The 27,612-nt window shown below is 43.7% G+C and overlaps 1 protein-coding gene across 13 annotated transcripts in view; it reads right to left on the reverse strand.

The window, feature by feature from the left end:
- Positions 1-27,612, reverse strand: part of PKNOX2 (PBX/knotted 1 homeobox 2) — a 372,168-nt gene that overhangs the window by 118,525 nt on the left and 226,031 nt on the right. For 12 of the 13 annotated variants that reach the window (XM_044437340.1, XM_044437344.1, XM_044437343.1 and 9 more), the window contains 2 exons: positions 26,894-26,994; positions 4,627-4,735 (listed from right to left, as the gene is read on the reverse strand). In XM_044437340.1, the coding sequence (XP_044293275.1) occupies positions 4,627-4,713 (87 nt within the window). In that variant the 5' untranslated portion in view covers positions 4,714-4,735; positions 26,894-26,994. Of the gene's footprint in view, positions 1-4,626; positions 4,736-21,570; positions 21,752-26,893; positions 26,995-27,612 lie in introns of all 13 variants that reach the window. The other variant, XM_044437346.1, reaches the window with a different exon arrangement.

Below are 27,612 nucleotides of genomic sequence, written 5' to 3' on the forward strand. Positions count from 1 at the left end.
GCAGCGGTGGCGGCAGTGGCGGCAGCTCCTCCTCCTCTTCATGGGGACTACAGACTGGCCACAGACTCCTTCCAGGATCAGAGCTGGCACGTCTGCTTGAGGAACAGTGGGAAAAGCCCACCTCCCTAATGTCTTCCCACTGGTGCTTGGCTGTCCACCTTGGGAAAGAGCCCTTGACCAGGGTCTGGTCGAAGGGATCTTCCTGAATGCTTAGAACTTTTCCACAAGACCCAGTTTCGTGTAGCTGTGACCTCAAAGACAGAGAAGAAAAAGCATAATCTCAGATGTGACCCTCACTTGTATCAATGCAAGCCTGATAATCCCCGCCTAGAATGGATATAGGCCTGATCTTTGAGACCAATGTGCTGAAGTCATCGTGATGTCACTTCCCCCATGACAGTCACAAAATACCCATTGCTTTGAATATTGCTGCCGGGGGCAAGGAACAAGATGGCTCCCATAGAGGCTGACTGAGCTACCAGATGGCCTCAGCTCAGCACTAGGACAAGCAGCATCCCAGACCACGTCTGAGGGAAGTTGTTCAGCTTAGGAGCACTGTGCACCACATGTGGCATACAGAGCTTTGCACTCAAAGCACCTCCTTGCCCCTCAGCACCTGAGACATCTCGCTCACTCCGCCCAACGGAGCAGCAGTCCGGCCTCTTGAATTTGCCTCTATGGGGTGCAATCTAGTTTTTCAATCTTGAGCGGTGCCCAGAATAATTGTAAAATCCTGTTCTTGGACCCTGGATAAAAAGCCCTGAGGCTTTAGCAGTGAGTGGCTCAAATGTGTCTGCCCAAGGGCTTTGCCAGGATACGGCTGGAGTGGGGCAGGTATGTGCTACAGCTGTTGAGAGGCCACAGCTGTCTTTTACGGGCCTGTATCTTTTACAATTCTTTAAGGAGGGCATTAGCTTGGGAATGCAGTCGTGTCTCCTTTCAGCAGGCCAGTCTCCAGCTCCCCACCCCTGAGTCGTTTTCTCTCGAGCCACTCAAATGCCAGCCTAAGAAAGCCTTGCTGCTCACTCCAGTGGCAAGAGACAAACTGCTTTTAAGGCTCCCAGCCCACATTTTTCAAGGGAGCAACAGGGTGACCAGCTGTTACATGGGAGCCAGGAGCGTGGGGGAGGGAAGGGGGAGAATCGGTTCTGAACCTCTCTCGTACTTACACTGGTGCTGTGGGAGAGAAAGAAGACAACCAGCTCTGACTAGATGAGCTTTAATCAAGCAGGGTGGGTGGCATTGTCAGAACAATGACAAAAGACAGTTAGCAGCTCCTGTTAAGAGTCAACGTGCCAACCAAGCATGGTCTCTTTGTCACTTAGACCCATCATAAAAACAAGTACGATAAAAGCGCAACTGAAAACCCAACAACGAAAAAATCAGGAGTACCCAGCTAGTAGGCATAGCTCCACTTCAGCCACAGACCACTGATGTGCCAAAGGCCTGCTTGAAGAAGATCTCTGCCTACTGGCAGAAAGGCAAATGAGGAGAAGCCAGCCTAGTCTCTCTCAACAGGGATTTCCAGTGGCTGGGAGCACCCGCGAAGAAGACCCTCCCTCAAAGGGTCCACCATCCACCAAAAGTGGCAGTGATGGTGGTGGGTCCAGTGAAAAGCCTCACCAGCAGGTCTTACAACGTAAGCAGGTATTTAGAGAAGAATACACCTGGATGCACCATTCCATTCTATCCACCTCCATCCTGTTTGCCCTTCCCTCCAATAGTAAGCATTCTGTCTTCATTCTGTCACTACAATTTTTTTTTGCATACTTCTGCATACTTCTGCCTGCGTGGCTGGTCAGTGCCGTTTCACTGAGACTCCAATACTCAGATAACTGGCATATAGTAGAAGTGGGGGATTTGAGGAACTGAGTGCAAATCCCCAAGATGGCCCTTAAATTCTCATTCTAAAGAGAGACAGAGTTTGATAGCCTCCTCTCAGAAAACTCAACTCATTTTCTCCTTTCAAAAGGGAGGCCGTGCACCATGCACCTTTCCTCAGCCCCTAGAGGGCCAGGGAAACGTGCAGAAGTAGATTCCTCATGAAGGGGGATGGAATGAAAATTTGAGGGTCCTGTTTAGAATAGGAGGGGGTAAATCCCCCCCATTCCCTTCCCACCCAAATATTGGGTTTCTCTTAACCAATCCCCTTTTTTGAATTGAATGCTGCTGCTGGTGGTGGTAGGGAGGTTTGCAAGCTTACCCTGAGCACTTGCAAAGTGTAGCAAAGGCACCTGCTCCCCTTAGTGTTTCAGCAAACGTGGTGTGTTCACACAAATGGGAGTGAAAATAACATACATTCTTGCGTGTGCACATTTCTGGGTGCAGGGCAACTAGGACGATGCTGGGCAGCTTCTGATAGCCCTCCAAGGTGCCAGTGTGGCACTCAGAGGGGGAACCTGGTGGATGTTCAAATGCTGGACGTTGCCAGATTTCCTAAACACCATTAAGGGGAGAAACAGTAGTGGCAAACCAAAGTGGCACAACTTCACAGCAGGTAGGAGAAGGGGACCTGCTCCTCCCACAGCGTCCTGCAGGGAGAGCGAAGGGGGAAGAAGGGAGAGGGAAGGTGTGACGCACCCATGACGAGCCCCATTGTCTGTTGGGCTCACTGCAGTTTCTTTGCGGAAGAGCCAGCCCATCATGACAACTCACCCCAGTAGGTGGTCATGGCATGCAAACCAGCCCCCGTTTAGAGGCTGCAACATCCAGCGCTGCTCCTACTTTCCACCCGTGTTCTGTGAACCAGAGCGAAAGGTAGGTGGACAAGCGGGTCACAAGGGCAATGAGCAGGGCCTGCTCCAGGGGGCTCCGGTCAGTGGGCATTTGTGGGGATGAGGTCTTGGCAGGCACCTGACAGGATTTAGTGTGAGTGCCAGCTCTGGCTCAGAAGCAGGGTGGCAGTTGACTATCTGGGGGAAAACATGAATACTCATCGGGGGAGCAACATGGTACCCTCCAGATGTTTTGGACTACAGCCCCCAAATCCCTGATCACTGGTTCCACTGGCAGTGGTTTACAGGAGCTGTCCCCAAAGGAATTCTAAGAGATTAAATTCCCTATCCCTTCCGTAGTCTCTCCCGAGCAGCTCTTTTCTCTTTTGCCCTATTTTAAATGCACTGTAAACTCTGTAGATGTACAGGGAGCGAATGAGGAGTATAAATGTGCAAAAGAAGGAGGAGGAGGAGGGAGGGTGAAAAAGAGTAAAAACCACTCTGTTCACTTGCATTCCTACCGCCTCTCTCCCAAACAACACCTACCACCCTCTGTGGTTAAAGCAGCAATGCTTCTTGCATCACCCACCTGGGAAAAATATCAGTGGAAACAATTATATGCTGTCTTACCCTCTTATGTAAGTTATTTATGCACAAATATTAGCAAAGAACAGCAAAAGTGAATGGCATTCCTCTTCCTAAACACATTCATTGAAATGTCCTCAAAAATCCTACCCAGGAAGCTACCTATATAAGTGGATAGTCAACATGTGGCTCATGTTCCCTTTTCAACCAAGACAAAATCCCCTGGACTGTCATGTATTTATTTATTAGAACATTTCTATGCCGCCTCTTGCCGAAGCCTCGGGGCATGAACCCCTCTAGGCAAGTGCCTTTCTGACATTCAGAGAGTGCACCCTAATTCCTCCCACGAAACTCCCCACAAGCCTGAAGATCCCTGCAAACATATTTTTTGCAGGGTGGAAGACATTTTGCTTGTGGGCCAGACGCTGTGACGACTGCTCCCCCGTCAGCCTGGAACTTCCTCTTTCTTCTCTCAGCCTCCCCTGTTGCCCCAATTCTGCCTCCCAACAAATCTGCCAGCAGAGCAACCAACTTCGGTGTTTCTTCCCCAGCAGCACAGAGCGTTTCTGTGCTCGGTGCTGCAGAAGAGAGTCCCTTTCTCCGCACCCAGCATGGAAAGGCTAAGGGAGGTGGGATTGCTCTGAGCGGCAGTGAGTGTGAATGCGTGTGTGCATCAGGGTGGGTGAATAAGTGTGGCTGGGGGCAGGCTGCATTGGCCCTCACTCCATTTCTGCGTCTGATATAAAGTGCTAGTTTTAATGTTTGATGCCCTAAGTGGCTTGGGACCAGATTGTCTAAAAATGTATTCGCTGATAGATACTTTCCCGGTCTTTGAGATTGTCCTTGGAGGCCCCGCTCCAAATGCTTCTGTGAAATGAGGCAGGCAAAAATGAGGAAGAAGGTCTTTTCTGTAATAGGTCCTTACTTATGGACCAACCTTCTCAGGGAATTTCTCTTGGCACCTTCTTTGTGGTAATCGTGGTGCCAAGTGCAGGCCTTTTTAATCACTCCAGCCTTTTCAGATGAGGCCCCACCATTTAAAATGTATGTCTTAATTGTGCTTAAATTTCAATAGCTGTTACTTTTCCATGCCCTATTTCAAAGCTGCATTTGCTTTTGAACCACTTAGAAAACATGCAATATGGAACAGTTATAGAAATAATGAAACAAACAATTTGTACACAGATCATCATATGTAGAAGCACACACAATAACTTTTCTGCTTTTCCTCTCCTTTTTTGCTCTTGCTGCACTCTAAAGCACAAGCTGAACACTTTCTGTGAAATGGTGAAAAGGGGTCTGGACAGGAGTTCTCCAGCACACTCACCTGTTGGCTTTCTTGATAAGGGGGAGGGGGTACGGTCTGTGTGGCCATCATTGTCAGAGCTGGCGCTGGGGAGACATGTTGCATCATGGGATTGATTCACATCTAGAACCTGTTGGCAGGAGAAAGTTCAGCTTAGAGGAAGGAACTGAAATGATGAAAAAGCATCCCTTCAAATCACACACATGTACATGCATATGCAGGTGTGGCCCATGATGCTTTGTGGCCTGATCGGAAGGGCAAGATGGCCGTCACTGTCCCATTCTATGTAGAAAAGCAGCTTGGGCTGGTGGATGAATCTGTCTTCAGCTTGGATGATGGGACAGCCTGCGGTACTGCATCCAAAGGGAGCAGGCTAGCTTAAGGGGCAGGGCGCTGGCTGCATGGGAAACACAGCACTTCGCAACCCCTTGTTGCCTCCGCCCAGAATGTGTTGCCTGAAGTGGCTGCTTCACTCTACGTAATTGTAGTACCAACCCTACACACATTCCAAAAAATGAAGGCAGTTTCATCAGATTAATCCATTATGAAAAGCCAGACAAAGAAAAAAATACCCATATATATTCCATACATGATAAAATATTGTCTTATGCCAAGCCAGGGGCTTGAGGGGAATCTCCAGGTGACTGCAGAGTCACTGTTCTTGTCATTCTCTGTGTTGGCTGTGCATTGTCTCTTTTATCATTTGTTTTTCACTGTTTCAAAGTTTGTTTTCCTTATTTTTTCTGACATTTTACTGCATTGTTATCATCAGTTTTTATGGATTGTGTAAACTGCCCAGAGTGGGATGATACTGAAAAGAAATCATAATAGTAATTATCATCATCTTCATCTTGGGCATAATTGTGCATAGACTTCAACAAAAACAGACCATATATTTGTCCATTTGCAAATTACACCTGGAGACCACCCATTTAAAAATTGAAAGTCTTCCACCCATTGTATTACCCCTCCAGTATTGTAGTATTAGCCTTTTAGTCATCAAAATAGTACAGAGAATCCATTCACACTGACCCGGCACTAAGTCGGAAGAAGCAGGTAAGTAATTGAGAAGAGCATGCACATCCAATGCTCATTAAAGAACTTTTTTTGTTCAGTAAGTTCATCCATAGTATTATCTCCTCCCCAGATGAGCCAGCCATTGGGCATTGCCAAAACCTATGGGTGAGATAAACATTGGCTTCTTTGAAACACACTGTTTTTCTGAATTATGTGCCCAGAGAGCCACTAACCCTTCTGAAGTAGATGCCAATGCAGCACTCCAATGATGGGGTAAGACAGGACAATCCGATTTGTCATTCCATCCTAGCTTAGACCCTGTGCTCAGAGGCAGAAATGACAGCAAAGGATTTAAGCCTGGGGTCGTTGTCAGGCACAGCTACCCCTGGGATGCTCTGCCTAAGAGACACAATCAGCTTCCTCCGCTTTAACACCACAAGGACCTATCCACAGACAACAGTTCAATGACTGGATTGCCAAGATGGCTTCTGCAGGAACCCTTTTGTCATGTGGCCTGTTGCCACTTTTCCATCTCAGTTACTCAAATATTGAATGAGGAAGCTACAGCTGTGTGGTTGCAGCTGCCACAACAACACGGGAAGAACTTCCTTCACAGAGGTTCCCATGCAGAGTGATGCCTGTACAATGACTGCAAACAGCTTGGCTCCAGCTTGGATTCTAAGAGCAGAAGGATGGGGGGAAGGAAGCACCATCTCTAAAGGAATGGGAAATGATATCTGATGTAGGGTACTGAGACATAAGCTCTCATACCGGACATAAAAAGGCACCTCTAGATAAACGGGACAAATTTATTTTGTGTTAGAGAGGGAAAAACCACCAGTTGGTACAGAAGAAAAGAGGAGTTAGAAATTGTGCAACAGCTGTAACTGTTTGCATCATCACATTCCATTTATTTAATGTCTACACTGCCCTGGAACCGGAGCCTTCTGGGTGGTTTACAATGGCACATAAAAATAAGTATAAAAGACAAACAGAATTGAAAACATCATTAATTTATGTGGTTTTAATTTATTGTTGTAAGCCGCCCCGAGGCTTCAGCGAATGGGGCGGCATAAAAATGTTTTAATAAATAAAATAAATTAATAAATTAAAAGGCCACCATACAAAAATGTAAAACCAAATTTAAAACACATATAAAAATTACAGTAGCTTAAACACAGTAAATCTTAAGACCTGTTTAAACAGCTAACAAATCCCCAGGAAACTAATGAGATGCCCTGCAGGAGATATTAAGGTTGGTGCCTTGTGGGCCTCAGTAGGGAACTTGTTCCATAACCAGGAGGAAACCACTGAAAAGGCCCTTCTGCTTGGGGGTGGCAAGCATAGGCAGACCCAATTCCAAGTTTGACTGAAAAAAGTAAGAGAATTATTGTATTGAGAAAGCATACTTATTAATAGAATTTCAAAATTTTAGACCTTTTTAGAAATATTTTGGATTTTTCACTTTTGTTTCAAATTATATCTATGGGCTTATGGCACTTTTCAGGCATGTGCACATAGTAGGCATGTCATGAGTGAAGCTGGCTGGAGCTGGGGGTCAGACTAGATGGCCTGGGGGAACACCCTTCTGACTTGCTCTGTTTCTGTTTTTCTAATAAAGGAAGTCCGCATGTTCAGCTGTACATCACTGAGTGTTATGTAAGCTTGTGAAAAGAAACCCAAATTTTGGAGGAGGCTCACAAATTATCTATTCTACCCTGTCTTTTTTGCCAGAATGATGACAGAATAAAAATATTGGGACTTCAGTGCATTTCATCAACAAAGGAGCTTTCCCAGGTTTCCAAAGTTTGTTTTAATTAATATCTAGGGTACCAAAGCTCTTCAGATCATTCCCTTTAGAATACTGTTTAAATTATCTTCTCTTGCTGATTTTCAGTTTAATTTCAGTGGGAGTGGCTCTAAGCTCTCCTTTGTTTAAGGTGGTGAAGGGTTATTTTTAAAACACAGAGCCTATACTTAACTAGGTCAAACTGATTCCTGGTGAAACTCAGAAATGTCACAAAAGAAAGAAAAGGGGCATATAAAAACATAGAAACATGCTTTGTATAATTGTACCTATTGACTCCCTGCTCTTGGATGCACACCTTAATGTGGTAAAGAGGTTTGAGAATGTCAGGCAAGCCAAGAGCAATGCCACCAGGGAGCCAGACTGGTCTTCTAGTGTCACCAAGGTAGAATGGTCACAGCTGAGACACCGGACTAATGTGCCTCCACTGTCTTCTGGAGTAACGGTCACATCAGCAGAAGAGAATGGAGCTCTGTGATGGTGATGGGACTGGAGAAACTCATGAAGGGCACCTACTGAACAACAACGGTAGTCGAAGGCAACACTGGTGGAAGATCTTTCACAGACAATGGCAGAAATGCTCAAGCTAACTCTGGTTTTAGTACTGCTCAGAAGAAGGCAATAGCAAACCACTTCGGAATATTTCTTACTTGCCTCATTCAAAATGAAACAAGAGATAGTTCCAGAAGATGGGACTCCCAGGCCAGAAGGTGTTCAACCAGATACTGCGGGGGGAAAGGACAAGTACAAATAATGCTGCTGCTAATGGGACAACTAGATCCAATCTGAAAGGAAGCCTAGTGGCTGACATTCACAGAGATGAAACAAACATCTGATGCCGTGCAACACAAACAGTTGGAATGTGCAACATAAGAGGTATGAACCAATGCAAACTGGAAACCGTAAAACCAGAAATGAAGTGGTGAAGCACCACAGTTCTTGGTGTTAGTGAACTAAAGTGGACTGTAATGGAACATTTTCGGTTGTGCAGATACAATGTTTTGCTCTGGAAAGGTCTAACGCAGAAGAAACAGAATGGCTCTAATACTGAGGCAAGATGTGGCAGAGGAGGAAAGGGACTATAATGCAAAGTCTGACCAAATTATATCACTCAGAATTTGTGGAAAACCTAGCAATATAACCATCATTCAGATCTACCCTCTGACAATAGAGGCTGAAGAAGAGACCAAAACTTTCATGCAAGTGTCAAGGGGAAATGAGAACATAACAAAACATGACATGTTGATAATCATAGTAGCTGGAACACAAAAGTAGGAAGCCAATGTGAGAAGCAAAAGTGAAAGGTAATAGAAATCGTGTCAGAATCCTGAACTTTCAGCAACTATCATGGAGAGACAAAAAGAAGTATTACAATGGGCAGTGCAAAGAAATAGAACAAAAGGTAAAAGAAGAAACCACTTTCAGAAGATGCAAGAAGTCAAAGAAAAAAATCAAACCAAGATTAGGAATGCTGAAAGACCAACTTACTATCTGACTAAGAGGAAATAAAGAACAGGTGGAAAAATATATAGAAATACTATTCATGTTCTTTTCAGACAATCATGCTAGGGAAAGTTGAAGGCAGCAGCAGAAGACAAAATGTAAGACGGACTGATTTCACAAAGCCAGCCACAATCTTGAGTTTACAAGAGCAGAGCAGTGCTATGAAGGATAGGATGTTCTGCAAGGCATTCATGTGATGGCACAGAACTGCCAACCTACAGACCAAGTGTGTTTGTGTGTATTTCAGGAATGCATGCACTTTTCTTGGTACACTGTCAAAATGTGTGCACATCGTCAAACACATTTTGGTTTGCTTTGCATTGCAATCTTGCAAATGCATGGCTTTCCCACTGCAAATTGTGCTTGAGTGTAAGCCAATGAGTTCTTCACCATTCCTACTTATGGGCCTTCTGGAGATATAATCTTCTTGGCCACAATGAGAACTATCATGGTGGACTAGACGGGTTTTTTGTTTGGTCCAGCAGGGCTCTTATATTTATTATGTTGTACCTGATTTTGATTTGAAAATAGGCACTGTGATTTGGGAATGGCATTCCTTTTAGAAAAAGCCTTTATTTTAGAACATATGCAGATGCTTTATGATTTTCTCCCTCTTCCCCACCCTAATCCTACTTTACACTGAAGTTTTGGTGTTGTTTATGTTTTAGATAAGAGAATGACTTTGATTATTATTAATAAAGCACATTTTGAAAACAGGCTTTAAAAATGAGCTCATTAGAGGAGTGCTCATTAGATCCTGTTGACATTAAACCCATTAGACCAATTAACATTCCATTAAAATGACACAGAATCTTCCTCAGAGCATCAATGAGTTAATTTTGCACCATGATAATTGCTCCATGAGTGCCTGAAAGGGGTATCCTCAAATATGGAATAAACAACACTCAATCCCTCCAGAGAAATCTAAGCCAGAACTAGTGGTGAAACTTCAGGGACCTTGGCTTAGCAAAGCAACAGGTCCTCATGCTTTTACTAGCATAGTGCAAAGTTTTGGCCAAATCAGACATGGATGCTGAGTTCTGTTTAAAGAACAAAAAGCCTCTGGGGACATGCAGTGTTTGAAGTGAAGTCTGCACAACAGAGGTAGGAAACCTGTGGCCATCTTGGAGGTTTGGATTCCAAGTCCCATCAGCCTTGGCCAACATGGCCAGTGGTCGGGGATTATGCATTCTTTAGTTCAACTGCATCTTGAGGGAGGGCCAGAGGTTCCTTATTTCTGCTGCGGAAGGGAAACAACCAACAATTATTCTAATATTAGTACTATATTCTGATGTTGTGAAATCAATACATAAAATGTAGCTGAAATTTTCTTATCTAAAATCACAGTTGAACTCCAAGGTTCTTGTTTTAACGAAGCTGAGCATTTCAAAAGAAAAAAGTCATAAATTCTTTAGAGTTTAATTCATCTCCAGCTAATATAGCACTAATGAATTCCTGGCTGAAAGTCTATATGGCTCTGAGTGAAGATAACTGTTATTCATAGCCTGCAAGTATGAAGCATACGTAAAAGGAAGAGAATCCTGTTGAACGTCCAAGAAAACAGGTTTCAGATTTGGCTATCAGGGCTGGATCTAAAGGACCCTGTTACTCAAAAGCATCCAGAAATTTCAAGTGGGGCAGAACACGAATGCCAGAATGTTAATTGAGGCTGGCTGCCATTAACTTTCTAGTCTGGTATCTGTTTCCAGGCTGGAATAAAAATGCAGTTCTTAGTTTAAAACTGGGACTGAGAGGTCTGAAGGACCACCTTCTCTCCCTGAACCTGCCTTGCTAATTAAGGGAGTGAGAAGTACTCCATTGGCTGCCAGCACCTTTTGAATTCAGGTGGGTAGCTCCTAGAGAAAGGTCTTTTCTGACATGATAGCCAAATTGCAGAACTAGACAAATTCACTAAGATGCTTGTCTCTGCTGCATCAAGGTACCAAGGGGAGTCCATTCAGTGATTTTAATAGTATTTAAGATCATGTTAATGGACTCCTAGATTTTCTTTAATCTCATTTTAGTTCTTGGCTCTGCTGCTTTCCTATTTGTGGTTAGGATTTGTTTATTCTTTGGGGGGGTTGAGGCGGGGAGAATTAAATCTTACAGGTGGAAGTACACCTATTAATGGTTCTACCCAGCCAGCCTTACCCCTTGGATAGCTTCCTGAAATTTGTTTCCCCATTTCAAAAAGCTCATTCTCTCTCAAAGCAGAACCTTTGTCAAAGTCACCATTCATGGCCGACTGCATTCCCAGCAATATTTGGCCCCAGTCAGCGGTACAATATCAGTCAACTGGAGTTTGCCCTCAGACACGAGACATTGCTGCAGAAATCTCTGCCATTCCATGCCAAGTGCATAATACAGTTGCAAAAAACTTTGAATATAAAAGGCAACGCAATCCAGCTCTGGAAGAAGGAAAGGTCCGGGGTTTCCTGACTCTGTCCTTGATTTTGCTGGAAATTTATGGTTTTCCATGACATGCACGTGCGAGAGAGAGAGAGAAGGTACAAGCAAGCTTTCTGAAATTTTCCTTGGGTTAATTTGGAATTAACCACATTTTTACTTGAAAATGGGATTTTTTTCTGGGTGAATTTGAGGGCTCATAAAAACTGCTCCAACCCCATACCCATCCTTCCCCACCATCCTCCAAGCAGGGCTGAATGTTTTTCAGCCTTAGGACTTTCAGTTTCAGAGAAGACCTCGGTAGCCATGTTCCAGCAGTGCTAAAGAGAAAAGGGGATAGGGACAAATGAAAAGGGAGTGGAGCCGAAGTTACAAAAAGTAACTCAATAATAAACACCACCTTATGCAGAAAGGGGAAGTTTAAGGTTAACTGGGATAAACATCTGAACTGAATAGGAGTGAGTGGAGGTGGCCCTCATCAAGCAAAAGAGAACTGTAGGGTAGGGATGTTTGTGGCAACAGAGAGCTCCTTCAAGTTAATGCCATGGAGAGAATTCTACATGTCTTAGTTTTCTGAAACTGTTCCCCTTTGGGTTCTCTTATTAGTGCATTGTGAAACATTGAGAAAAACCAATTTCCTTGCGTGGCGAACCTTTTTCTCCCTGCAGAATCTTGCAGTAAAATTTAGTTTTCAGATGAACGGGCTCAGATGTATACATCTCTTCATGGGTAATATTGAATAATACCATTTATTCTACCACCATGAATGTTGTTGCCAGCATTCTGAAGAGTGAAATAAACAGATGGAAGTAAAATGTTGCTTGACTGAGGCTCAAAGAAATATTTTTCATCAGGTGCTGCCTTGGATGTCCTCCCCGCAAATATGCATTAGGGATCTAAAATCTCCCTCCGCATTTAGAAAGTAAAAATATTTTATTTTTCCAGGTGTTTTAGCTAGGAATATTGTATTTTGAGATAACTAGCAATACACCATTCCAACATGTTATTAAGGCTTTCCCAAAAGGCAAAAAGTGGAAACTGGCTGTGTGGTTGACAAAGAAGATCCTCTGTCTGAAGAGAGGTCCAGTCCAGGCCTAGTAGAACAATCAAGTACCACAAGGAGCCAAGGAAGCAAGCAGAGAACAGTTAACATCTAAGCAGAAGACTGAGCAGGCAGAAGAATGGGTTCCCTTCTCACAGTCCTGCAGTGAGATCCATCATATTTCTCCTGATCTTTTCTAAATTCCATATTTTACCCACCCAAAGATTAAGATGCCTGAGACCCTATTCCAGGTGTCCCACCAATGAGGTAAACACTACCAAAAAAGAACTTTTCAGTGGTGGTTTCCTCTGTATGGAATCCTTTCCCCAGAGAGATTTCTCTGGTGCCTGGTGAGGGCCTGTTTATTCTTCCATGTATTTTAGGAATTAGTTTTAGTGCTTTTAGTAGTCCTTTCTGTGCTTGGTTTTATCTTGGTTTTATTCTGTGCTGTACTTATTTGTTGTTTTAATGTTTGCACTGTATTGTACTCTACTGAGAGAACTTCATTACTGAGAAGTTTAAAAGTACAGTACATAAAATAACAATAAATCAAACTAAATTTGCGTCTATAAATGACAAGTGAAACATGCAAAGTTTATGCAAATCCACCCTCTCCTTGGTGGTGATGCATGTCCTCCTTTTTGCAGATGTGTGGGTTACTACCCTACCAACATACACACAAACCTTTAGAAAGGGCTCAAGCTGGGTAGTCAAGTAGCTTAACCCATTTTATTCTGCAGAAATGTCCATAGGATGGTCATGCATTCCCACACTTCGTACACTCTCCCACCTTCAGACCTTACACAGGTAGATACACAGGTAGATCAAGCCCCATGTTGAGCACCTCTTTTCCAGCATGTAACCACCTTAATTGTCTGGACCACAAGTAGGAAGTCAAAGAATGAGCCAAGTTCTGCTTGTATCTGCCTGTCTATGGCATGCTCCTTCGGCCCAATCTATGCCCACAATGTTTGTTTTGACAGATTCACCATGAGTGTGGGTGGGCAGATGTCAGTAAACATACCTAGGTTCAGAGGGCAAGAAAAGCTATGGCGACAGGCCCTGTCCGGAAGAACCAGAGGGTCTCCAACTAGCTCTATTCTGGGTGAAATGTGACCTTCCACCTCCTTTTGGTGCTTGCATATACCAGAGGGTGGCAGTATGGCACACAGATGCATTGTGTGGTGGACCACAAACGTGGCCTTTAAATCACAGCCCCTAAACACCCCACACTACTAAATCATAGGAGGCACTTGTCTTAGAATTTACAGCTCTGGGTGTTTTTAGGGAATTGAACTTATAGTCAAATATAAAAACAAATAAAAATGAGAGGCAGCTGTTGCTGATAACACTATATTTATCTTTGGGACACAAATTCGTTTTGCTGCAATAAATATGCCAGGAACAGCATTCAGTTTGCTGGAAAGATTTGGACAGCTCTCTCTCACTGGGAACCTACAGCTATGAATCTTGAAATAATGGTGTAAAGCTGTCACAGACTTCATGTGGCTCCATGGATGTATCTGAAGGGGGAAATACACATGATGACTCCTGTGAAATCCATTGAGAACTACACGTTGCTGTGCTTCAGCAGTACGGTGCTGGGGGCAGGGTGGGGGGCATGGCCCTAGTCAATCTGAGCATCCCAAGGCCAAAGGAGAGCAAGAAAAACAAGCAAGCCCTGCAGCCAAGGTGTGAAATTGGAGCAAGGACTTCCCCACTTCAGAATGTCTCAGCTACTTACGGGCTGCAATCCAAGCCTCTGCAAACTTTATACTTCCAATGATTAGTAATGTAGGCTTCATAAAGCCTTGGTGATTTGGAGTTTTGTAGTGCAGAAACACCAATATTTAAATTTGTCTATTTTTTTAAAAAATCTAGATTTACTAAGCTCAGACCTTCCAGACTGAACACAACTTCAAGGTTTTCAGTCATCTATATCTGTAAATTTTTCAAGCTTGCAATGTGATTCACGGCCTCAAAAAGAAAAGGAGCCAGTGGGGGCAGCGGGGGGGGGGGAGCCCTTTCAATAGCACATGTATGTTTGAAAAATGCATGTGAATTTTTAAAATAATTTTTAAAATATGCACAAAAATGTTTTCATTAATGAGAGAAGAAGGTGTTTATTTCAAAGATGTACAGAATTTTAATTTGGATACAGAATTGTATACATTTGGGAAATACACATGACTTTTCATATGAAAAGAATTTCCTCCTTAAAAAAACAAGGACTGCAATTTGATTCAGTCACAAGACACAACATGCTTAACAAGCGTTGAGGTGCAACTTGGAGAACTTTGACAAACTTGTGTTTTTGTATATTCCTAATCCAGTGTGGAGAGTAGGGATGTATGTCCCTGTTCATTTTTACTAAGATTTTTCCAGCATCTGGGCATTTCTACATATTTGGGAGGAAAAGAAGCTGAGATTTTGAAATACTGAGTGTGGGAGAAATACAAATGAAGAGATTCAGCTTTCTGGGGCGAGCAGTTTGAATGCTTCACGCTTAAAAGTCCATCTGCACCATGCAGGCATCCACTTCCCTTTCCTGCTTTCAGAAAGAGCAGTGAAAAAGGCTACTGCTGCTTCCTCTCAATCCTCACCCCCTTTCCTTAGAGGTTAGGGCTTGTTCAGCAATGGATAGGTGGACATCTTGGGAAGGGCACTTCGAAAGGATGCTTGTTTTGGTTCCCAGTTTGCAGTATCCAGTAAAATGAACAGGATTTGGGCTTTGGCTTTATTCCCCAAACACCCACAGCTGAATATGTAAACAATACACAGGGAACAATACATGGCAAAAGAAGACAAGGACAGCAGAGGATGAGGTGGCTAGATGGAGTCACTGGGGCAGTGGCTGTGAGCTTGAGTGGACTCTGAGGGATGGTGGAGGACAGGAAGGCCTGGAGGAATGTTGTCCATGGGGTTGCGATGGGTCGGACACGACCTTGCGACTAACAACAACAACAATTCCCAGTGAATGCACAGCCTGCACATGGCTGGCTAGACTGTTGCTAAAGGAAGTTGCTAAAGGAAGTTTTTGCTTTGCCACCCTTCAGGATCCAGCATCCTCAAAGGTCTCTGCTCGTTAAATCTGCATCAGGAAGCCAAGCCTCATGGCTCAATTGCACATGAACAGCAAGACACTACAGAACGGCACACCGGTTGGTGTTTCACTCATGACCACTGCTGAGGCGTAGCTGGAACTGTTGGCGTAACATCCGGTAGGACAGAACTCCATGATGCCTTCAAGCCTGATACATTTTGTTATAGCATGAGCTTGTTTTTGCAGACTTGGCTTTTCAGTTGCAACTTAAGCAAAGCGGCAAGCAACATCCTTGCTTTCAATGAATGGGATTGAAGCTACCAAAGAATATGAGGAGAAGCTATAGTGCCGAAGGTTTTTAGTTGCACTCTGCGGCAACTTCCTGGCAAGTCCAGATGCTTACATAGTATATTATGGGACCTTTGTTTGTTCCCTTGAAGCTAGAGAGCATAAGCAAGACTGAGCTACATTAGCAAATGACTTGGAGCAAGGAAGATCCTACTATATTGAATATGGGTCCTGGATGGTGAGTCTTGGCACTAGCAGCAGGATATTACTAGTAGGGGTTAGAAAATCTGGTAGTTTTGGTTTCTTGCAGTTCCCTTTTTTTCCCATCTTAAGATCAGTTCTCCGCCCAACTTTTTTTAAAGTTCACAGGAATATTCACATGCCTTGCACACCTTTCTACTAATATTCCAAATTATTGTACACATTTCCCCAAACACATGGATTTTTTCCAAGCAGTTTCTCATATAAAGCGCTTTTGAATGGGATTTGCACTAAGATATGCTAAGATTTTTGTACAGTTTTATTCAAAATTCACTTTTTGTATGTACTGTATGGAAAATGCCATTGAAAAAATGTCAATTTCGAAAGATAATTGAGTTTTGCTTCATATATTGATCTGAGGTGTGCAATTAGGTAAGTGTGTATACAACTGTGACCCAAACACTTTTCTCTTCCATCCCTAATTACGGAAACCTGTTGTTATTTTCATGTCTTTTGAAGGTCTACACTAAGCATCATGTGCACCAACTCTCGCATGCTTGTGCACACTCACAGCATGTTGCGTGGATGCACTGTGTCTCATTTAGGATCCACACGCCTGGACTGCATGACCCAGAGTCGAGTATGCTTAGGATCTGGAAGATGACAATATATCCATCACTGGCAGGACAGTAAAAGCCAGGAGAAAAACCGAAGCAATAACCACTACAGAAACAAAGCAGTTTGACTCCATCCCTTTAGCTTATATCATGCAGGGGAAAAAAGAAATCCGAAATACAGGTGAACAGCCAAGTCCAGCTTCCTTAAATGACGGGCTGCTCCAATTTAGCCAAAAGTGACCTCCAGAGACCCTTCCTTAGCCTGAACTCAATCCATCTGCAGAAACAGCAGCATTGAGAGAGATGATCCTCATACCCATTTTGTGTTTAGTTTCTGTTGATTAATGGTGTGACTTCATGCAGCAGTGGAAAAAGAAAAAAGGAAAGGAGAAGAAAGCCTGGCTGGAATAGAAGCTGCTGAGTCACTCAAAAGAAAATACTGCAGACTGCAGAAGACTGTGAATGGCATTTATTTGGAAAACATGTCACTCTAAGGACTATACTGCTAATAGTGCAAGTTATTCATTCTCTCCTCCTCCTCTCTCCTTCTCTTGCTCCCTTTCTCCCTCATGCATGTACACACACACACACACAACAATTATCCTGCCCCCTGCTCTGCCATCAGCCTCACTTTGACGGCAAAATCTGCAGCACCCCAAATGACCTTTTTACGTTGGTCTGTGCAAGGAGAAGTAGGGAATAATGACCATCTCTAAGTCAGAAGATTATGTTTAAAAGAGAAGGTTATGTTCTGCATCCACACAATATTCCTCTCCTCTAGCAAGAAAGGATTTCAGAAGCTTCCCGTATGAACGTGTTCCATGGTGGACACCCTTTTTTCTACCCAGGGCCAAATGCTGAGATGCCAATCTAATGATGCCAAAGCTGTCGTAAGACAAGCCCTGCTGCACCGCAAGCAAACGGGAAGCCAAGTTAGCGCATGGACATGTGCACCTTCCCCAGTGCATATGCACCACTTGACTTGCAGCTGCACACAGTGAACTGCATTTGTGAAGGAGCACACAACAGACACCCAACACACACCTGACTCAGCACACAGGTATGGAGAGATGTACAGTTCCCTCCCCTGCCTGTTGAGATGTAAGGGACATGGGAATTGGGTGAGTGGGCATGTCTGCTACCAGCCTGCAGTGATCTTCACCTGCTTCTGCTAAGGAAGGCATGTCATGAGTGGAGCTGGCTAGAGCAGGGGGTCAGACTAGATGGCCCAGGAGACCCCTTCTGACTTGCTCTGTTTCTATGTTTCTCAGATCAGGAAAACAGCAACCCTAGAAGCCTGGGAACAGCAGTCTGACCTTGCTCAGCCTTGCCTCTTAAATGGGCTGTGGTGGAAAGTGAGCCGCAATGGGGGTACATGTGTGTATGCTTGCTTTAATAGTTAAAGTACAAAAATGGGGCCTTTTGATAGTGATGTCCCACTTAAGCAATACATTCCACAGAGTGTTCCATTTTACTATTAAGTTTTCAGTGACTGGTGAAGATCATCTGATTTTCTTTGGCTTCTAATAAACAGACCGCTGTGGTGCAGGGGTTGGAGCATTAGGCTGGGACTCTGGATATCTGGCTTATAGCTACCAGCTGGTCATAAAACTCACTAGGTGCCTTTGAGCCCCTCACTGGCTTTCACCCCAGCCCACCTCACAGGGTTCCCTGCAAGAGGATATAAATGCAATGCAAATAATAAATTAATAAATATTCAAGCCACCTTGAGTTATTTGCACAGAAAAGGCAAAACATGAATATAACAACTAAATACCTAGCTTATCCACTGAAGATCTGTGCCTAGACATTTTTAAAAATCTACTTCCTGTTGCTATTAGAGTTTATTTTACATTTGATTGTGTACATAAATGTGTCTTTAATTGGTACTTTCCATTATTTACTGGTTTAGAAATCTGTTTCAAATTGAAATGCAAGGGCACTGTCTGAAATAGGCATGTACATGGAAGTTGCCATGCGTAGGAACACAGTTCCCAATTACATGTAGGTTCTATTCGGACCTTTGAGATGGAACCAGCTGTGCAAAGCTGTTTGCTCTTGTCATGCATTCAGTGAATACAGATTTGTTGTTATGTGCCATCAGGTCATCTCTGATTTATGGCAACCCTGTGAATGAAAGCCCTCCGAAATGTTAAATCCATGACAGCCCTGCTCAGCTCTTCTAAATCCAAGGTGGTCTTCCTTTAGTTCTTCTGCCCTGGACTTCCCCAGGCATGCCATGTGAGAAGGGCTAGCTCCTGGGAATCCAGGTTTCTGCCCTTAGTAGAAGAAAAAAGGAGTCCTATCAAAAGTTTGTGGAAATCAGACTATGGGGAAGAGCCGCAGTCACTGGGTCCCAGGTTCAATTTCTGGCATCTCCAGGCAAAACAGGGCGTTGGGCATTAGGCCCTGGGGCCAAATCAGGTTCTCCTGTTTTTCCTGGATAGCTATGACTCCTGCCCCATCCCATTTCCCCCAACTAGTACCACTTCGAGGTTTCACAGCAGTATACTGATCTTGCCCTTCAGCTCCCCACACATTCTGAAACATTGAAATTCTTCTCCTAAAACATTCAAATATTTTGGCCCCATCCAGAACTGAAATGCAGCCCCAAAATGGAAGTCTATTGAAAGAGGTTCTGCACCCCTGTCCTAGAGGATTACAGGTAGCAGGTGACGGAAGAGACCTCTCTCTGCCTCAAGTCCTGGAGAGCCATTGGTGATAAGAGTATGCAGGACTGGGTTAGAGGGACGAACAGACTGACAGGGTATGAGGCAGATTTCTGTGTCCCTCAGTCTCCCGGTAACATAGGGCCCCTGTTAAGTGTTTGCACACATGGGACTGAACACACGGCTCACGCTTGCCCAAGCTCTGGGACAGAAAGGGGAAATGGAAAGGAGAAAATCTGTGGCCAAGGGGTTGCCTCATTCAGCCTTGTCAAGCACTGCAATAGCGCTAAGACCCTCAGCCCACACAAGTTCCTGTATAATGCTTATGGGGAAAGGTCAAGAAGCTGTTCAGAAGGTCACTTCCGCTCAGTGTCTCCAGATGCAGAAACAAAAGCAAAATCCCAGGAGGAGAGGCTGCAATTGCCGGGGCAAAATGGCAGTAGCAAGAGGGGTTCCATGCACCTCCATTCAGAAGAAAGATCTCCTGACTCTTTGAAAAGCATGGGCCTGCCATTTCGGCATACCCATACCTTTTTCTTCCTTGAGCATAAAATCCACATAAAGTATTGAACAGCTGAAATGCCAATTTAATTCTGCACCACAGTGTCTCTCCATTCACGCTTCCTACTTAATCCTTTTCATCTAGCTGCTCGTAACTTCTTGATCTTCAAATCAATTCCGTAAATAGCAGTTGAATATTTCATTATTTTTCCTGCCTGGTTTCCTGCATTTTGATGGTAAAATCCACTACCTTCTGTAGCACTTGCATAACACTGCCTGGCTCAATGCCTTCAAATGATTTAAGATGGAAGAGAACTTGCCACTGATTCCAATTGATTCGCCATCTCCAGGGCCAGCTTATATGCATTTCTTGTGGCATCCACCTGTCTAGCATACCCAAAATGTCATGGCACTGGAGGCTGCTTTGTTCTGACTCAGACCCTTGGCCATCAGTATCCTTCACACGGATCGCTGGTGGCTCCCCAGGGCCTTTTCCAGCCTGCTTTCTCAGATGGCCAGCCAGTTGTGGGGTTTCTTCCCCAGGTTTTCAGATGCAGGACACTGATCCTGGGACCTTTTCCAGGTAGAAAAGGGGCCCTGTCTCTGGGCCACGGTCCTTCCACATGTCATATCAGTTGTCGCTGATAAGGGAAAATGGCTTCCCAGTGCTGAACATGGAGACCTATAGTACATAAGGTGAAAACCTGAGGAACAAATTCAGCTTCAGATGAACTTTCAGGGGCACATCCCATCCTAGTAGTAGAAAGGGCCAAAAACAAAGAGGGTGGGTAACAATGCAACCCTCTGCAACATATACCCGAGGTGGCTTTTCTGGTGTTTCCACTCCTACCTGGCTGACTGTCCTGAAGGTGGTGCTCATGGCAGCTGTTTTGCTCCACAGCATTTACACAGGGCTCCAAACTGTCTCCCATGCCTCTCCTTTACATCTGATCCAGCCAAAGCAGTCTCTGTCCTGAATCAGTGTCTGGGCTCGATAATGGACTGGATGAGACTCAGACTAGGTGGAAGTGCTGCTGGTAGGTGGCTTGTCTGCTGGGTTGGGTGGCCACTTCCTTTCCCAGGTGGGTTGCACTCTCCTCAAGAGCAGGATCCACAGTGTGGGGTAGCTCTTGGCTCCAGCACTATCATTAAAGGCCCAAGTGGTGGCCAGGAGCGCCTTCTTTTAGTTGTGGCGTATATACCAACTACGCCCCTACCTGGATAGACAGCCAGGTCACAGTCACTCACATACTGGTAACATCCAGGCTTGATTACTGTAATGCTTTCTACATGGAACTGCCTTTGAAAACCATCCAGAGACTTCAACAGGTTCAGAACAGAGCCACATGATTAGTATCTGGCGCTAGCTTATGGGCCCAAATAATGTCTATCTTATATGAACTACACTGGTTACCAGTTGAAACCTGGGCTCAATTTAAAATGCTTGTTTCAACATATAAAGCCCTAAATGGCTTAGGACCTGGCTACCTGAAGGATCACCTTCTCCCATACATGCCTACCTGACCATTAAGATCTGAATGTGGCATCTCTCAAGGAGGTGAGAGTGGTGGTAAATAGAAAAGTGTATTTTCAATGGATTTTTAAGGTGTAATTTATGAGTGGACAAATACATGGATATCTGGACCACTTTTTTGGAAATCTATGCTTAAATAGCTTCAAAAAGTAGTCCATCTCATCACATATGAAACACAGGCCACACTGTATATATCTAATAGATTCATTCAAGAAATCTGCAGCGATATTTTATTTTTTCTTACTTTTTACTTTTTTAGGTTTTGGCTTTGACTTTGACATTCACAATTAAAATATTAATAATAAAAAGATGGAGGCATAATGGCCTTCCCACTTACATCTCCTTTCAACAGGAGCAGGGAACTTGTAGTCACCCAGAAGTTGTTGGTCCTGATGTTTCTCATTTGCCTTCTGCTCTTCTACTCAAGGGCAATCAACAGACCTACAGCCTTATGGGGAGCTGGGAGATGCTATCTCAAAATATCAGGAATCAGGATGTGGAGGAAGCTGGATCTGTCCCTTTAAGACAACAGATATCTGGATGTAGTGCACAGCATTGCCCTACAGTGGGGTGTGAACCTCAGAACCAGATCCCACAGACCGTTTGGGATTCCGTGTCCTATCACACTGTTAATTTCCTTTCTGTACTGTCCAGTCACTGAAGCTCTCTGGGAGATTTACAAAGGTTAAAACCCTTGAAAATACAATATTAAACATCATGCAAAAGCTATTTACATACAGACGTATAAATAGGTGGCACATACACAGTGACCTAAGCAATTTCAACAATTAACAGTAAGAAAGAAACAGGACCTGATTCCCCTTTCAAGCTTTTGCATTTTGTGTACTCCATCCTTAAAGGCTGGGATACCCCATGTAAGGCTCCACAACTGGAAGTAAAATAAAAATAAAACTGCATTTTCTGGTGGATGGACAGCAACCACGGGACAAGATCCACAAGAACGCTTTCAGGTCATCTATGCACCATCTTTGTTCCTCCAGTGAAGAAGAAATATCTGATATAAGAGGGGTGTGGCCCTCCAGATGTTGTTGGATTCCAAGGTCAAGGATAATTGGACCTGAAGTCCATCAAAATGTGAAGGGCTACAGACTCCTTTCCCCTGGCATATGGCAAGCACATACAGTAATATACTGGTTATAGGAACTCTCCATCCCTACCCGGTTTAATGGGTGCCTCCCTTGCCATAACATCTTTTATTTACTTATCTATTTACATATTTTTATAGACTGCCTATAATTGCCGGGGCCTTCCTTGCCCGCCCCGGCTCCCTACCATTCCTTGCTCTCACTCACCAGCCTGGGAGCCAGAGACTTCAAATGAAGTTGGAGTTCCAGGACACATCAAAGCAAAAACACCTTCGTACAGTATGGAATTTGCTACCACGTGCCTGATGATTCCACGTGCAGCTTTTCCAGCCTCATTGCCTTGCCCTATTCATGGAATTGTATGGAGAGCCTGGGCAATGTCGTCTTCAACTCATAATATTCTCATGTTTTCCCACCATTCCTTCCATCTTTTCTCTTATGAAAGAGAGGATGGGAGGACTGCCCGATGCCTCCCCCTTGACAGTGCAACAGACTCTCCAGGGAGAAGCACCTGCAGTGATGGAAGCCCCTTTTAGAAGACTGGGCTGCTGGAAACTAACTGATTTATTATGGATGTTCATAAATGAATAAATTAGATTGTGATCTTCCAAAGCTTGTACTGCAACAAATCCACTAATCTCTAGGGTGCCACAGAACTATTTAAAGTTAATGGCCAGAAAGCCAGCCCTGGCTTTCACAGAGGACTTCTGTACCAGCCTCTTTAATTATATTCATTTTCTCTAGTCCTTAACAGCAAAGCAGACAGTGAAAAGCTAGTGTCCAATATATCTATTTTTGAGGTTGGTGGGGAAACTGATGTTTCTTTCATTGGACTAGAAAAAGGGGCAGAGTGAACCTGGTATTTTTCCAATGCTTGTAACATACTAAATGGAACTAACAAGCTATTCCTGAAGGTGGAAAAAATCCCGTTCCAAAGAAGTTCCTTGCACAAAGCTCTGGAACTCCGGATTACTCCTGCAAAGTTCTAATTCAGAATTCAAATGTGAAGGAAACTCCTGATGTAGCAGACTATCTTTGGAAACTTATCTGGGAGTGGGGGAAACATGCAAAATATACATTTTCACTTTCCCTACCCACACACACCATTGGGAAGTGCAACAAACACCCTTGTTCACAGCTTCACAAACAGTCTTACCAAACTGTACAGAGGAATTAGCAGCAAGACACCTCACTGTCTTGCTGGGTTGCATTTCTCATGAAAGAAAAAAAAATCTTGCTAAAATGTCCCAACTTTTTCTGTAAAGTGCACCTAACTGGAATGCATCCCTACAATCAGGAATCCATGCTATGTTCAGTTATTATGGTTCATTATGTTTCCATGCTGCCCAATACCCAAAGCTCTATGGGCATTTCTCAACAATTCAGCTGCAACTCCTGTAATTTTCAGTGAGAGTACCGCCAGTTTGGGGAAGACTGGTATATAAACTATAGCAACACAATGTATAGTGCACAGGAATAGCGAGAAAGCCATCTCCATGGCAAGCTCCTAAGAAACTGTATAGTTTCCAAATAGGCAACTTAACTTAAGCCCAGGCTAAGCATCCTGATCCAAGTTATCATGGGATTATTTGAAACAGCACTGAGATTCCTGCCATAAAGTAACTGGAGTGCATGAGGTCTTTGTCAGACAGCCTAAGATGCTCATCTTACTTTTGCTGAATTACTACTGAACCCTCAAGGACAACTTATCTGCCATTTTGGCTTCACTGATCAATGACCAGCTACATACAAACAGTGCACGAGTTTATATATGACAGTCTGGTTCTACAATTATTATCCTAAATTTATTACATCTTAATCCTGCCCTTTCTCCCAAGAGTTTGGGAAAGTTTACAAGAGCTTTTGCCAATCAGATACCCTTAGACTGTTATCTCTCTGCTGCCCAATAGCTGAAGCTCAACAATTGTTCACAACAATTCAGCTGCAACTCCGGTGATTCCCAGTTCAGGGAAGAGTGGTATATAAGCTATCAGCCCCACCCCACAGGGCTTTTCCATCCTTTTCACCATTTTGGCTGGTGTTCCAGTCCTATCCCTCTCAGTCAGAGACAGACTGGCTGTACTAATGGAGATGGTTATGCCAGTGATTAATGTCTGTTGTTAGAGTAAAAGCACTGTTTTTGTTTACATGGCCAAAAGGATAGGTATTAAGACAATGAGAGCAGAAAGGGGCAAATAAATGATGCCTGGGATTGTGGGATTCTCTGAACAGTGTCTCTCTGTTTGTCCCATGTCTAATTCCTGTTTGTGTTGGCACTTGCTGCCCACTCTGCATGCATAAGAAAGTTGTAAAAATCAGGAATCAAACACATCAGAGGCCAGTCTTTCTCTCCTTTCCTTCCAAGCCATCCAGGATAAAACAGCTTTAGCTACAGTCTATCTTGAATGGTCCAGCTAGGCTGGCTTTGTGATATAAAAGAGAAGCACTGCATAAAGCATTTAGAAATGACCCCAGCAAAGTTAGACTGACAGCTATGGCTTAATGCGCAGATATTGGTTCCAAATGTCTGCTGTCTCCTTATTTCTCTGCCAAAAGGAGTTAGTTCAACCCTCAGGGAGGTTGCTTCAGAGACAGAGGGTGGGAATGCAAGTTGTTATGTAATTGATCTGCCCCTTTGATCTGATGCTAGACTGTGTGACTAGACCATTGCTTCCCTTGTATCTGACTCAGTGAATAGGCATTCAGCGGAGTTTCTTACAGAACCAGACGTAATTTGTTTCTCCCTGGTCTGTTGGCTCATTGCTGACCTGCCTCTTCTTCCAGTTCTGGCTCAGATTCTGAGGTAACACCCTTGGAAGGCTGGATTTTGGTTAGAGACGGCTTAAGTCCCTGTAGAACAGAACATCTGAGCAAGTGTCTCCTTAACTTTCTTTCACTGGCTAAAGTGGGGCTGATTCAGTCTACTAAGGAAATTTGTACATATTGAACTAAAAATCAGAGAGATACTAATGTGAGCACATGTTCGACAATTCACAAATCTTTTTGGCAGATACGAGTAAATGCTTGTGCTCATGTTCAGAACTTCCAGTGGGGATTCTCCCATGCTCTGAAAGGAACAATTAAATTCTCCAGCATTCCTAAATGAGAGCCCCTTACTCTCAGGATCAGAATCCTGGCAGGATGAATGAATGAAGTGGGACACAGATTACACCAGCTACCATCCATGTAGACAGTATCCATAAGTGCTTGGCAAGCAGGAACTTGACAAGCCAAGCAGGAGTTATCCTAGCTCCTCCTCGTACATTCCCAGCCTGCACAGATTTGGACTGCAAGAAATAGGAGCAGGTGGGTGAAGGCTGGGAAAAGGATTCAGGAGGGAAGGGACTAACAAGGCAGGGCTTCAGTGTCAAAGAAACTGAAGGGGAACAAAACAGGGTGGAAAGTCTACTGTCCTCACAAGGCAGAAACGAACAGACAAATGGGTGGAGAAAGCAGGTAACTGAATTACAGGTACCAGTAAAATCTGCAATGGACTCAGATACAGAGGAATTTCTGTGACCCTGACCCATGGATTTTGCAGTAGGCCAGCTTTTCCTGAGCTGCTTGAAATCTTTGGCCTTGCAGACTATTTTGTTTGTGTATCTTTTACTTTCTATAATTTTACACTACTTTATTCATAGAAAAATGTTTTATATTTGTAATCAAAAACTGCATGCCCCTTACACCCCGCCTCCCCAGATTCAAGCATGGAGACATGCATGGAACTGGCCTATCTTGGAGTGATCTGCACAATTTTGGAAGTGTAAATTTGTGCAAGTTTGAATTTGCGCAAATGCATGCACACACATTTGCACAGTGGATTATGTTGATGAGAGGGGTAATGAAATGAAAGGCAATTGAAAACTAGGAGGACACAGATGGAATTCATTTCACAAAGCCCTGCACTGTGAGCTGAGTCAAACAGACAGGAGGCTGAGAGATGAAACACCAGAGGAGGGAGAGAGGAGGCAGACTAAAGACCGGAGGAGGCAAGAGTGAATTCCATATACCCACTGGAAACAATGTGTGTTCTGTAAAGCTACATTAGAGGGGAATGCATTTGAATTTTTTTAAAGTATCATGCTTTTTAAAAACTAATCAGTTAAATTGTTAAAAGCCACAGGAAGAGATTTCTTCCTGGAGCCATAATACCCTTAAAGTGTCTTCAAATTACTTCTTTCAGCAGAGAAGGAGACTGCTTTACATTTGAGTATTTTTCACCCTAATAGGTCTCTTTTATTTTGTTTTTCCTAAACCAACATCCATTTCTTACAGGAACCACCTCCCTGCAAAAAAACTCAGTGTATGTACACAGTAGGTGGGGGGGGGGCAAACAAAAGCTAAATCATATTGTTGCATCCATATATTCTTGATCAAGCTTCTGAGGAGTTATTTTATTGCATGGTCCCTTTAAAATATTATTTTGGATATACCTTCCTATAAAGTGTTACTATTGGTTCCACGTGAAAAGCTGCTTTTTGTTTGTTGGTTGGACTTATGGAAATCAATCCATTCCATGGTTTTGTATTTGAAATATGAAAATACAGTGCTTACTATGGAGTGTGCTCTGGGAGCCGCTTCTCTTTTGAAATTCCCCTCTGCCCTTTCTCTGCTGGTAACACAAAAGCTGCTTCTTCCAGCCAGAGCAGAGCCACCTGAAAAGAGACCGATAAAACCATCAGCTGGAGAGAAGGGGATGCAGCAAGCGGTGAGAAACAACAACAACAATCTATAAAAGCAATGGAAGCTAAGCTCAGCCTGGCTTTTTCCACTCCAATCTTCAGAAATACCCCTGGCCATAGTCCAAAGATCCTTCCTGATCTCTGACAAACATCAGAAATGGGAGGAAAAAAGATGGTTTTTCTAGGATTGGAAAACACAAGGAAGACTCCGTCAAATTGGCTTGGGGCACATAATAGTCTTGCAAAAATGTTATATGCCTTGACTGACCCTATTTATCGGGGTCAGTTCCCCATTTTTCTCACTTTAGAAAACAATTTACATTTGATTACACTCCATTTGATAATCCTTATTCCTAAAATTCTTACCATAGAAATCTCACTCTTTACATCATTCTTCTAAGCTTAATGACATTAGATGGGTGGAACCACAGCTCTCATTATCCCCATCCAACATGCTGGCTGGGGATGACTGGGGATGTAGTCCAACATATTTAGTGAGCACTAGGTTAGGGAAGGCTTCCATAGACAATTGACAAGAAATAAACTGAAACCCAGTAGATCTCATCCACCCATTAATTAGGCATTTCATTC

Source organism: Varanus komodoensis, unplaced genomic scaffold, assembly GCF_004798865.1.
Source record: "Varanus komodoensis strain SLA01 unplaced genomic scaffold, ASM479886v1 scaffold30, whole genome shotgun sequence".
NCBI lineage: Eukaryota > Metazoa > Chordata > Lepidosauria > Squamata > Varanidae > Varanus > Varanus komodoensis.